The sequence below is a fragment of the Musca autumnalis genome, unplaced genomic scaffold, assembly GCF_047663935.1.
Source record: "Musca autumnalis isolate F117 unplaced genomic scaffold, ASM4766393v1 scaffold_2, whole genome shotgun sequence".
Classification (NCBI taxonomy): Eukaryota; Metazoa; Arthropoda; class Insecta; order Diptera; family Muscidae; genus Musca; species Musca autumnalis.
The window spans coordinates 107,267,565-107,281,634 of record NW_027411755.1 but is presented as its reverse complement, the minus strand read 5'-3'; the positions used below and the strand labels follow the sequence as shown (position 1 = coordinate 107,281,634).

The 14,070-nt window shown below is 35.9% G+C and overlaps 2 protein-coding genes across 6 annotated transcripts in view; one reads left to right on the top strand and one right to left on the bottom strand.

Moving 5' to 3' along the window:
* dpr19 (defective proboscis extension response 19) overlaps positions 1 to 14,070 on the bottom strand; it is a 319,322-nt gene that overhangs the window by 66,383 nt on the left and 238,869 nt on the right. The window lies entirely within an intron of this gene.
* LOC141394411 (uncharacterized) lies at positions 1,579 to 4,326 on the top strand. 4 transcript variants are annotated; one of them, XM_073968691.1, is made up of 3 exons: positions 1,580 to 1,882; positions 1,958 to 3,483; positions 3,659 to 4,326. In XM_073968691.1, the coding sequence occupies exons 1-3, from the start codon at positions 1,642 to 1,644 to the stop codon at positions 3,731 to 3,733; spliced, it is 1,842 nt and encodes a 613-aa protein (XP_073824792.1). In that variant the 5' UTR covers positions 1,580 to 1,641; the 3' UTR covers positions 3,734 to 4,326. The 4 variants fall into 4 exon arrangements, with proteins under 4 accessions (XP_073824789.1, XP_073824792.1, XP_073824793.1 ...); XM_073968692.1 differs by having other exon boundaries at positions 1,581 to 1,869; XM_073968688.1 differs by having other exon boundaries at positions 1,579 to 1,882; positions 1,958 to 4,326.

The following is a 14,070-nucleotide window of genomic DNA, read 5'->3' as shown; positions in this document are numbered from 1 at the left end:
TCATTTTGTCAAGCCGATTTGTGTCAACCAACTGTTTGTGAGCCAATTTGCATCAATAGCCCCAGAAATTATATTATTCGACGTTTGATGAGCCATTGATATCAAACATTCGTCATTTGTCAAGCCGATTTGTGTCAATAAATTGTTTAATGAGTCAATTTAGATGAAATATCTTTTCGTTTGATGTGCCTATTCGTATCTACTACAAGCCGAAGAAGCTGCAGTTACAATCTGTGAAATTGTGTGTGTCAAGCCGTATATGTGATATTCAATAACTACAACAACAATCGTTTGAGGAATCCCCATCAGTTTGTTGTTAAGCCGTTAATGTTCGCTTATGTCCATTGATGTCACAAGAGAAGCAACAGAGAAGTAAAAGATCGACGCAAGGAAAACCCCCAGCCCGATTCGACGCATATTTAACCGAAATGAGTCTCCATCATTCGCCGCCTAATACACCAACAAACACTATAAGCCAACAACGTCAGCTGCCGGCGAAACAGAAACAGACAGAAAAATCAGCCACAATGGACACAGCCGAGATGAGGAGAGAAATGCTGAAAATGCAAAAACAAATTCAGCTACAAATGCAGCAGCAAATGCAACAACAAATGCAAACATTGCTTCAAAATCAGATGCTACAATTGAAGGAAGAAATGGTAAAAACTTTTGCATCGCAGCAACCAAAAACGTCCGTCCAAAACCCTCAGCCACAAACATCACAACAACAAATATTAGATCAGCCTTTGGAGCCGCCATTAACGTCACAACAACCAATGTCACAGCCAACACAACAAATCACTTGAAATACCGCCGCCGTTGCCTAACATGCCACAGTCAATTATACGCCAACCAGGGCCGACGCACGTAACGCAAGGAATGTTCGTACAATACATGCAAGCACAGGGACAACCAAATAATTCCATTAATACTGCAAATACTAATTACAACAATATGCCTCAAAAGAAAATTTATCCTCTTCCAATATTTTCAGGATTGCCAGAAGAATGGCCAACTTTTTCCGAGTCTTTTTACAGCACCACAAATGAGTTTATGTACAGCGACCTGCACAATATTATGAGGTTAAGAGACGCTTTAAGAGGTAATGCAAGAGAGACGGTGGAACCATTATTGGGGAGCTCTGCCAACGTTGAAGCCATAATGATTAACCTGAAAGAGATGTTCGGAAGACCAGAGCAACTCATCAAAAGCCAGATTATGAAAGTCCGTAAAATTCCCCCACTGGATAAAGACGATTTGAATGCCCTAATAAATTTCGCCACCAAAACTTCAAATATGGCAATATTTTTGAAAAACGCTGGAGGAGAACATCATTTACATAACCCATATTTACTGAGTGAACTTGTAGCGAAATTACCAATAAACCGACAAATGGAATGGGGTGAAAAATGCCTTTCTTTAAATGAATCGCCTTCTATTTTAGATTTCAGTGCATGGTTGCAAACATTACGACGCGTTGCTAACATCGTCCACGATACCGTCTCATACGCACCATACGTGTCCACTAATCGCCAGCAACCCACAAAGCCAAGCCGCCAAATTGCATGTGTCGCCGTCAATAATTGTAGTGTGTGCGACGGGGTGTGCACGTCAATAACAAAATGTAAACAATTCGCAGATATGCAGACGGACGAAAAGTGGAACAAAATTAAAGAATTACAATTGTGTTTTTGCTGCCTTAGAAAAGGCCACCAATTGAACCAGTGTCGAAATAGAGTGTGTTGCGGTAAAAATAATTGCAAAAAGTTCCATAATGTTTTACTGCATTATGACGTGGATGCCGATGAAGAAAATGAAAACGATAGTGGAAGAGTGCAGCCACAACCACAACAAAGAAATTGCCATGCCGTGAGTAGTGCCGGTAGCATATTTTCCCAAATATTGCCCGTAAAGTTATACGGAAAAGATAAAACAATTTCCACGTATGCATTTATAGATGATGGTGCGAATGTTACAATGCTAGACAGTGGAATTGCAAATGATCTGGAATTACGAGGAAACACGGCACAGTTATCCCTACAGTGGCTTAATGATCATTCGGTAGTGGAGAGCTCGGAAGTAGTGGATGTGACAATAAGTGGTATTGGAAGAGGCGACAGACAATATGTCATGAAAAATGTTTATACCACTTCAAATATGTCCTTGCCCATTCAATCGTGTAATATTAAAAGATTGGTAACAAATAACAATGTCGATGTTTCGAAACTAAAATTTGTTAATTATAAAAATGTTCAACCAAAATTAATCATTAGTTTACACCATTGTTTTTTGACAGTTCCCCTGGATGTACCCCGCTCGTTGTCTGCCGCTGGACCGATTGTAACCACTACAAGATTGGGTGTTGTTGTTTATGGCCCAACGCCTGGAGAAAAAGCCTCAACCAAAAATCATGCCCTTCATGTCAGAATGTGTGTCACTTCAACAGACAGTCCAGAAGATAACCTACGACAAATGAGTATGATGCAAAATAATTGTGACGTGAAAATCCTTGATGCAAAGGTGAATACAAAAAATATATTGCCAACTGATGATGAATGTGCGGTGAAATTATTGAAGAGCCAATCAAGAAAGGTTGATGAACGCTATGAATGTCTTTTGTGGAAACAAAACGTGCCTCCATTCCCAGATTCCTATGATATGGCCTTGAAAAATTTGTATACTGTGGAAAATAAAATGGTTCGAGATAGTGAACATTGCAGTGCACATTGTGAAAGAATATGTTGCCCTATTTTGAGGAGCTATGCCAGAAAAGTAAATGTGAAAGAATTGTTATCTAATCCAGACCCCTTGTTTCACCTGCCACATTCTAATGTTACAATTGAGAATGCCAATGTGTTTGTGAAAAATTCAACTCGTGCCGATGAACAAATTTTTAATACTCATTACGTAGACGACTGTTTCCAAAATGAAGAAGAAGCCGCAAAGGTGATAAAAGACGTGATTAGAATTCACAGTGTTGGAGGTTTTGAATTGAAAAATATTATGTCAAATTCCAAGAGGGCAATTCAAACTTGTGGAGAATCGGCCAGCGGAGTCAACGATAGCGGTGAGTTTTTGAACCAAAATGTTGTTGAAAGGATTTTGGGCATACACTGGTTGCCAAATCCAGATGTTTTCTCCTTTCGTTTAAATTTATATAAATGTGATAAATTCATTTTATACTTTGCTAACATGCTTTCTTTGAAAATGTTTATTTATGGCACATTCGGATTTATCTGCAAATTTGTGGTTGCTTCTAAAATGTTGATACGAAGAGTATGGAAGTCGGGTATAGAGTCGGACGAGGAGTTGCCTAGCGATTTATATAATAACTGGAAGTTATGGTTAACTGAATTAAATATGTTGGAGAGATTTCGTATTTCAAGACGTTATCTTAAGGATTTTTCAAACAGAAAAGTTGATTTACATATATTCGCAGATGCGAGCGAAGAGGCAATGGCAACGGTAGCGTATTGGTGTGTGGTAAGTGATGTTGGAATTAAATTTTCGATTGTAATGGAAAAATCTGCTTGTGCTTCTGCTAGTTGTCGCACCATAACCAAGCTAGAACTGCAGATGGCAGTTATGAGTGTTCATATGAATGATTTAATCGCCTTTAATCATGTGAAAAATCTTAATATAATTTATTTTTGGACAGATTCATACACGGTTGTACGATGGATCCTCGATAGCAGCGACGGGAGTCATTCGAAATGGTGGCCGAATATTTTAAAGCCCGCAGATGAGACAACAGCAGCCAAATTTTCAGTAAAATATGATGTAGACGGATGGTGGAAAAATAGCCCAGAATTTCGTCAGGAATCACAATGGCCCTTGGAAGATAATATGAAACAAACTGCGACTTCGATATGATGACAAGACATGTGGTGCAGTGGCTCATCAGTATATTTATGTGGTTGCAGCGCAAAGCAATACTAGCTCTGGCTGTTATAAAAGGACTAATTCCAAACTTGCCGTTTTGGGTGTTGATGAAGATTCTGGTGAAGCCTCCCCCTCTGGGTCAGTTCACGGGGGCGGGGATGTCGGTGATGGTCACCTTAGAATTGGCAACGCATCCTGAAATTCGAAAAGGTCCAGTGAACAATAATTTTTATTGCAGTTTGTTTTTATTGTCTATGTAAATGTAAAATGTAATTGTTAGCAACATTTTTAAAATCTATAAAAGGCCCTTCAGGCATTGATTCTGTCCTTTTTGCTGGACAACTAAAACATGTAAGGTCATTTTAACAACTTGTCATTTTAATTTTATAAACTTAATTTATTTCTTTAGCGAATAAACGCCACACATTTTAATATCAAACTTAAGCAACATTGGATTTGTTTTTACTTGGTCGTCGCCTTTGTTTGTATTACTGCCGTTTGATGTTAGATGGTTTGTTCGGGTTGTCAGCCTATAGCAAAAAGGGAGCCTTTTAGTGTCAAAGCCGACATTATTTTATTTGATGACTTTCTTTTAATTTGATGCCGGATGAGACACGACAATTACCGACTATTGCGATATCTTCGGTATTTGGTCACCTACGCCGACCTAGTTTGCATCATTGTGCAGATGGGATCTTCTACTTCATAGTCAGGCGTTGCTTTTGGAAAGTCCCCAACCAATGCTGTGATATTCGTCATTATAATTAAAATCGTTGTCTTTTTATCCACATAAGTTTTTTGCCTATTCCGACCCCTGAATATTATTCGACCATCACCAAAATCAATAGGCTTCTTCTTCTTCCCTCATCAACACCCAAAATTTCGGGACGATCCGATCAAAATTGCGACCTATAGCGTCATTACAAGGTTTAGATGGACAGACGGACGGACGGACTGACATACATAGCCAGTATGGGTCTACGACCATTATTTCGATGCGTTACAAACTTTTTGGGCAAAACCAACTTATAATACTATGAAACCAATAGATTTAAATTACATTTTATTCTTTTAGAAAAGTTTTAGATGGTTAAAGTAATCAGCAAAAGTCACCTAAATTACGCTGGAGAATTATAAGACGTAAACATGGTAGCAAGAGAATCTGTTTCCGGTCTTAAAATGGTCGCAAGCCATAATATTTGCTTAAGATGGATTTGTTTGCCTTATACCGAGTAATAACAAAATTATATATTTTTGTTATTACTCGGTAATCCGGACAACGCCGAAACATGTGGTGTCCGGATTATCGAGATTATACTGTATATACATATTTTGAAATGTGGAATGTGTGACGAAATTTAGTTTAAAAATAAGTTAGCTAAACTATATTGAAATCGGTTTAGATTAGGATATATCTCGCATATATATTTCCGGCCGATCCATGTATTTGATACACCAACACGCTATCTATCTCCAATTTCCATGAAATGTGTGACGGGATTTGGTCTAGAGAAATTTGCCAAGTTATATTAAAATCGGTCAAGACTTGTAAAATTTTGCAGAACTTGGACAAGAAAAATGTTCGACGAGGTATGTTGAAAACGGTTCAGATTTCAGGTTTATTAAAAAATATCACACGGTTAGACATAAGGAATAATAATAAAATATGGAACTTCTGATTCATTATTTAAGGCAACGACTTTGAAGCAGGGTTTCGGAGTCGAAGTTCACGATTCGGAGTCGAGCAATTTTGCTGGAGTCGAAGTCGGAGTCTGAGTCGGAAAAAATAGCTCGACTCCGACTCCGGGCAATTTTTTTCTACATTATAGAAATATAACACTAAATTCGGCAATCCATTTTTTTTTAAAAACATCATTTATTTGAAAAGAAATCTATAAGACAACATATAAGCGAACGGTGGTTAGAGGACGATTCACAGGATATTTACTATCCTTTGAAGTCTAGACTTTTTCAACTCTATATTGAATACAAAATATGTGGAAAATATTTTTTGGTCCAATTGATCCGTTAACTTTTTGCAAGCAAAAGTAAAGTTCTATAATAATCGAGTTATAATTGAACATTTTACGTCTTATATATTGTGTGTTGTTCGTACCAAGTTGACGTGTTTTATGAGAGCTCCTGTTAAATCGCCAATTTTCCGAAGAAAAACAGGCCCCCGGAATCTGCAACTAGCATCAAGATAAAGCCCCATAGAAACATTGCTGTCAGCAGTCTAGGCTTCTTCTTCTTCCCTCATCAACACCCAAAATTTCGGGACGATCCGATCAAAATTGCGACCTATAGCGTCATTACAAGGTTTAGATGGACAGACGGACGGACGGACTGACATACATAGCCAGTATGGGTCTACGACCATTATTTCGATGCGTTACAAACTTTTTGGGCAAAACCAACTTATAATACTATGAAACCAATAGATTTAAATTACATTTTATTCTTTTAGAAAAGTTTTAGATGGTTAAAGTAATCAGCAAAAGTCACCTAAATTACGCTGGAGAATTATAAGACGTAAACATGGTAGCAAGAGAATCTGTTTCCGGTCTTAAAATGGTCGCAAGCCATAATATTTGCTTAAGATGGATTTGTTTGCCTTATACCGAGTAATAACAAAATTATATATTTTTGTTATTACTCGGTAATCCGGACAACGCCGAAACATGTGGTGTCCGGATTATCGAGATTATACTGTATATACATATTTTGAAATGTGGAATGTGTGACGAAATTTAGTTTAAAAATAAGTTAGCTAAACTATATTGAAATCGGTTTAGATTAGGATATATCTCGCATATATATTTCCGGCCGATCCATGTATTTGATACACCAACACGCTATCTATCTCCAATTTCCATGAAATGTGTGACGGGATTTGGTCTAGAGAAATTTGCCAAGTTATATTAAAATCGGTCAAGACTTGTAAAATTTTGCAGAACTTGGACAAGAAAAATGTTCGACGAGGTATGTTGAAAACGGTTCAGATTTCAGGTTTATTAAAAAATATCACACGGTTAGACATAAGGAATAATAATAAAATATGGAACTTCTGATTCATTATTTAAGGCAACGACTTTGAAGCAGGGTTTCGGAGTCGAAGTTCACGATTCGGAGTCGAGCAATTTTGCTGGAGTCGAAGTCGGAGTCTGAGTCGGAAAAAATAGCTCGACTCCGACTCCGGGCAATTTTTTTCTACATTATAGAAATATAACACTAAATTCGGCAATCCATTTTTTTTTAAAAACATCATTTATTTGAAAAGAAATCTATAAGACAACATATAAGCGAACGGTGGTTAGAGGACGATTCACAGGATATTTACTATCCTTTGAAGTCTAGACTTTTTCAACTCTATATTGAATACAAAATATGTGGAAAATATTTTTTGGTCCAATTGATCCGTTAACTTTTTGCAAGCAAAAGTAAAGTTCTATAATAATCGAGTTATAATTGAACATTTTACGTCTTATATATTGTGTGTTGTTCGTACCAAGTTGACGTGTTTTATGAGAGCTCCTGTTAAATCGCCAATTTTCCGAAGAAAAACAGGCCCCCGGAATCTGCAACTAGCATCAAGATAAAGCCCCATAGAAACATTGCTGTCAGCAGTCTTGCGAGTTTCTACATATGGTCAGGTGGGGCAGTAAAAGTACAATTTCTCCTCAAAAAAACAAAACTTTTGTATTTTTGTGAACTGGAAAGCTTGCATGTTCGCACTAACACAACAAATTAAAAACAATAACATCAGCTGGCCTTGTTCTTAAAACAAAGTGCTGGCAAAGCTACGATAAAAAAAACCGATAACTCTCCGAAAATATCGATTAAAAAGAAAAAAGGTGCTGCCAAGTTTCTTTGAAAATGATTAGGACATCACCTTCCAAGTCCGTTAATGTTACCCAGCAAACAATTAATTCGCAGTCATCCAAACGAAATAGAAATGAAATATCGCCAGGAAATGAAGAGGAATTGCCTACATCATCAACTGGACTGTCACAAATCGAACTTATCCACTTAATAACCAGTACAATAAATTCAAACCTGGATGAAAAACTAAAAAGTTTGTCAACAAAAAAGGACATAGAAGAGATTAAAGTGGAAATCAGTTCAGAAATAAATCAATTAAGAATAGAGAACCAACATTTAAAAGAGGAACTAAATAATGTTAGAAGGGAGTGTGAGGAAAATAAAAGAGATCTGATGTGGATGCCGGAATATATCAACAGCAACAAAATTTTTATCAGAGGTTTAAACAACTCTGGAGAACCAACCAAGGAAGTAAAGGACATGTTGGCCCATAAGCTAGGAAGCAAAGCAACCGTAAAATCGGTGAGAAAGATGTATGGAGGAAATGGAGAAATGAGTGTTGTGGTCGAAATGGCATCAAATCAAGAAGCAGAAGACGTGTTACGAAGCACAGGAAAATTAGCTGGCTCAAAAATTTACATAGAACGAGATCTTATTCCATCTAAGCAGCGCCTCAAAAAAGTTTCTCTATGCCTTAAATCGAAAATAATGGAAATTAGTAAAGAGCATAGAGCACGTGAAGACAAACTTAAAATAAAAGATACATGGTTTACCTGGAATAAAGACAGAAAACTCATTGCTGGGAAGAAGGATGCCAAGGAAGAACTTCAAAAGCTATATGGAGACATCATTTTACCTATTTATACTGACTATGAATATCTTCTTAGTGAGGCATTAACAAAAAACTAAATAAAACACCGAAAGTACACTCTCGAAATCTGTCAATTATATCTTATAATATCAATGGTATAGAAAATAAAATGTTATATCCATAATTTTTCAATTATTTAAACAGTCAGGACATATTTGTTCTCATTGAAACCCATCTTCTCGAAAAAAAGTTTGAAAATATAAGAAAATATTTCCCAGGTTTTGATCTATACAACATACCAGCAACAAAACAACAAACTCATGGACGAGCAATTGGGGGCATCATATTCGCAGTACATAAATCCGTATCAAGCATGAGTCTAAAATATAAAATAATAAGACATGAAAATATCCTCTTATGCCAGTTCTACTCTCAAAAAAATTACATATTCACGCTAATTCCTCAATACTGGAGACCAGCCCAATGCACGATGGGGCCAATAGCAGGTTTTCGAGGCAAAAAGTCAATTTTTGAAGTGAACAATTTGAAAAAAATAATAATGGATTTCGATTGCCAACACTCTGAATTACTAAAAATAAAAATATAAATCAATCTGGTAACATCACATAGCGACATACTGATCTGGCAATGGTGACATATTTTCTTATGCATCATTTTCCGACATTCATTATAAATAAGTAGTGAATGTATTTTAGGCGCCAAAAAGAACATTTCAACATTTTTATATTTTTTAAACATGGAAAGCTCTTCAATGGGTATGTAAAATAAGATAATGTTAACAAATAATAAAAATGTTATGTGTAGTAAATGTATTTTTGAGTTAAGATGTTATGTCTTTTTTGGAGTATTTTGCTTTGTTATCCATGTGTTCTCTGGAGTATAACTTTTGAGATCTAGGTAGATCTAGGATATTATATATATGTAGTGAAAGGTATTAATGTGTACTATCATTTTGTGAACAAATTAGCTGCGCCTATCTGCGCCTTTTCATAAAAATCTGATTTCAGATGTCGTAATACTTAAAAATATGGACATTTTTATGTTTTGGTTGGCGAATAATCGGAAACCTATTAATGTTACCAATTGGATTTCGGAAAAATTTAATAGACGTATATAATAATAATAATATATAATTTCAAAGATATCGCAAACTTTGGTTTTGTAGTGGAATCTTAGCCGATTTTTACTAAATTTGGAACCTTTTTTTATTAACTTATAACAAAGCACAGACAAAACCATGAAATTTGAACATATGTATATAGGGGAGCTATTTCTATATCTGAACCGAATTCAGTATAACTTGACAAACTTATTTATAGTCCGAATTCCGTAACATTTTCCAAATTTTATTGTAATTTGATGGAATTTGCATGCTTGGTCAATCATTTTCCTGAAATCGGGCGAACATATATATGGGAGCTATATCCAATTCTGAACCGATTTCAATATGATTTGCCAAAAATGTTTCTAGACCAAAATCCGTCACACATTTCAAATTTCATCAAGATTGGACATACATAGCGGGATTGGTGCAACAAATACCTAAAATCGGGCGAAAATATATATGGGAGCAATATCAAAATCTGAACCGATTTCAATATAACTTGGCAAACTTATTTGTAGTCCTAATTCCGTGGTATTTTCCAAATCGCATAAAAATTGGGCAGAATTTGCGTGTTTGGTCCATCAATTGCTTGAAATCGGGCGAACATATATACGGCAGCTATATGTATATATGAACCGATATGAACCAAATTTGGCATATTAGTTTCTAAGCCCATTATAAACATCTGTACAAAATTTGGAATGTCTAGCCTGCCCCAGTGATTTGTTGCCTCGAAAACCTGTCATTGGCCCCATCGTGCAATGGTCGGAAGATTACAGCAAGATCTGTAGACTATTTGAAGAAAGGGAAATTACCAATCCAATATTAATTGGGGATCTAAATTCAAGAATCGGAGAAATGACTCAGAAAATAAATGAAATCTACAGGGAATTATTTACGGCAGGATTGGAAACATGTATGTCGATGGATAAGCAAGTAAACAGAAAAGGAAACCAACTTATAGAACTATGTACTAGCAATAATTTGCTTATTCTAAATGGTCGAACGCGGGGAGATTTGAACGGTGATCTGACTTTTATTAATTCAATTGGTCAATCAGTAAACGATATATGCGCAGTATCGCAGGAAATCTTATCTCTAGTCTCTGAATTCTCTGTTGAAAATAAAACATGGTCAGACCATCTGCCAATAAAACTAATTATTGCACTTCAATGTGAAAACTCAACAAATAAGAACCTCAACTTGCTGCCAAAACTAGTATGGAAGAGTAACAATAAAGAACTATACCGTGCAAGGCTCCAAGAAAACTTAGATACTTCCCTCAACAGAATCAACGAACCAACAGAACGGAATGGAAGAACTGTATTTACGCCGAAGCAGCCATGGTATAATTTAAAATGCTATAACGCGAGACAAAAGATGTATGCTCTGTTAAAGAACCACAAGTTATATAATACAATAGAATCGAGACGAAGGTACTTAGAGTCCCACAAGGCATATAAGCGTATTTGTGCAATAAGCAAAGAGAACCACAACCAACTTATACTCGATAAAATTAATAATGTTAACGACGCAAAGCAGTGGTGGAAAACAGTGAAGAAAATAAGAAATCAACAGTTCCAAATAAACTCTGCAATATCAGCAAACAATTTTAAACAGTATTTCGAAGGGCTATTAAACCCGCAGCAGAACGAAGTTCAAATAAGCTATGCACCAAATTTGTATGCAGATCCTATCCTGGATAATGACATCAGATTGGAAGAACTAAAGAATATGTTGAAAAAAGTGAAGATGAACAAGGCCCCTGGAGAAGACCGAATCCCCTACGAACATATTGTTTACGCTCCAGAGAAAGCATTAATAAAGAGATATAACATTATTCTCAATACAGGAATAATTGACAACTGTTTTTTCAAGACGATTATATTCCCAATTCACAAAAAAGGAGACACAGCTGACCCGTCAAATTACAGAGGAATAGCAATTATGAATTGTATGCCTAAAATAATGATGGGTATCTTAAATGAAAGGTTGTGTAGCTGGGTAGAACACTACCAAGTCTTGACCGAGTATCAAGCCGGGTTCAGAAAGGGTTATTCAACCACCGATAATATCTATAATCTTGCATCAATCGTGAGTCTCAAACTTAAAGAAAACAAGAAAGTTTATGCCTTTTTTGTTGATTTTAAGGCGGCATTCGACAATGGACATTTTTATGTTTTGGTTGGCGAATAATCGGAAACCTATTAATGTTACCAATTGGATTTCGGAAAAATTTAATAGACGTATATAATAATAATAATATATAATTTCAAAGATATCGCAAACTTTGGTTTTGTAGTGGAATCTTAGCCGATTTTTACTAAATTTGGAACCTTTTTTTATTAACTTATAACAAAGCACAGACAAAACCATGAAATTTGAACATATGTATATAGGGGAGCTATTTCTATATCTGAACCGAATTCAGTATAACTTGACAAACTTATTTATAGTCCGAATTCCGTAACATTTTCCAAATTTTATTGTAATTTGATGGAATTTGCATGCTTGGTCAATCATTTTCCTGAAATCGGGCGAACATATATATGGGAGCTATATCCAATTCTGAACCGATTTCAATATGATTTGCCAAAAATGTTTCTAGACCAAAATCCGTCACACATTTCAAATTTCATCAAGATTGGACATACATAGCGGGATTGGTGCAACAAATACCTAAAATCGGGCGAAAATATATATGGGAGCAATATCAAAATCTGAACCGATTTCAATATAACTTGGCAAACTTATTTGTAGTCCTAATTCCGTGGTATTTTCCAAATCGCATAAAAATTGGGCAGAATTTGCGTGTTTGGTCCATCAATTGCTTGAAATCGGGCGAACATATATACGGCAGCTATATGTATATATGAACCGATATGAACCAAATTTGGCATATTAGTTTCTAAGCCCATTATAAACATCTGTACAAAATTTGGAATGTCTAGCTTGCCCCAGTGATTTGTTGCCTCGAAAACCTGTCATTGGCCCCATCGTGCAATGGTCGGAAGATTACAGCAAGATCTGTAGACTATTTGAAGAAAGGGAAATTACCAATCCAATATTAATTGGGGATCTAAATTCAAGAATCGGAGAAATGACTCAGAAAATAAATGAAATCTACAGGGAATTATTTACGGCAGGATTGGAAACATGTATGTCGATGGATAAGCAAGTAAACAGAAAAGGAAACCAACTTATAGAACTATGTACTAGCAATAATTTGCTTATTCTAAATGGTCGAACGCGGGGAGATTTGAACGGTGATCTGACTTTTATTAATTCAATTGGTCAATCAGTAAACGATATATGCGCAGTATCGCAGGAAATCTTATCTCTAGTCTCTGAATTCTCTGTTGAAAATAAAACATGGTCAGACCATCTGCCAATAAAACTAATTATTGCACTTCAATGTGAAAACTCAACAAATAAGAACCTCAACTTGCTGCCAAAACTAGTATGGAAGAGTAACAATAAAGAACTATACCGTGCAAGGCTCCAAGAAAACTTAGATACTTCCCTCAACAGAATCAACGAACCAACAGAACGGAATGGAAGAACTGTATTTACGCCGAAGCAGCCATGGTATAATTTAAAATGCTATAACGCGAGACAAAAGATGTATGCTCTGTTAAAGAACCACAAGTTATATAATACAATAGAATCGAGACGAAGGTACTTAGAGTCCCACAAGGCATATAAGCGTATTTGTGCAATAAGCAAAGAGAACCACAACCAACTTATACTCGATAAAATTAATAATGTTAACGACGCAAAGCAGTGGTGGAAAACAGTGAAGAAAATAAGAAATCAACAGTTCCAAATAAACTCTGCAATATCAGCAAACAATTTTAAACAGTATTTCGAAGCGCTATTAAACCCGCAGCAGAACGAAGTTCAAATAAGCTATGCACCAAATTTGTATGCAGATCCTATCCTGGATAATGACATCAGATTGGAAGAACTAAAGAATATGTTGAAAAAAGTGAAGATGAACAAGGCCCCTGGAGAAGACCGAATCCCCTACGAACATATTGTTTACGCTCCAGAGAAAGCATTAATAAAGAGATATAACATTATTCTCAATACAGGAATAATTGACAACTGTTTTTTCAAGACGATTATATTCCCAATTCACAAAAAAGGAGACACAGCTGACCCGTCAAATTACAGAGGAATAGCAATTATGAATTGTATGCCTAAAATAATGATGGGTATCTTAAATGAAAGGTTGTGTAGCTGGGTAGAACACTACCAAGTCTTGACCGAGTATCAAGCCGGGTTCAGAAAGGGTTATTCAACCACCGATAATATCTATAATCTTGCATCAATCGTGAGTCTCAAACTTAAAGAAAACAAGAAAGTTTATGCCTTTTTTGTTGATTTTAAGGCGGCATTCGACAATGTCTTCCGAAAATCTTTAATC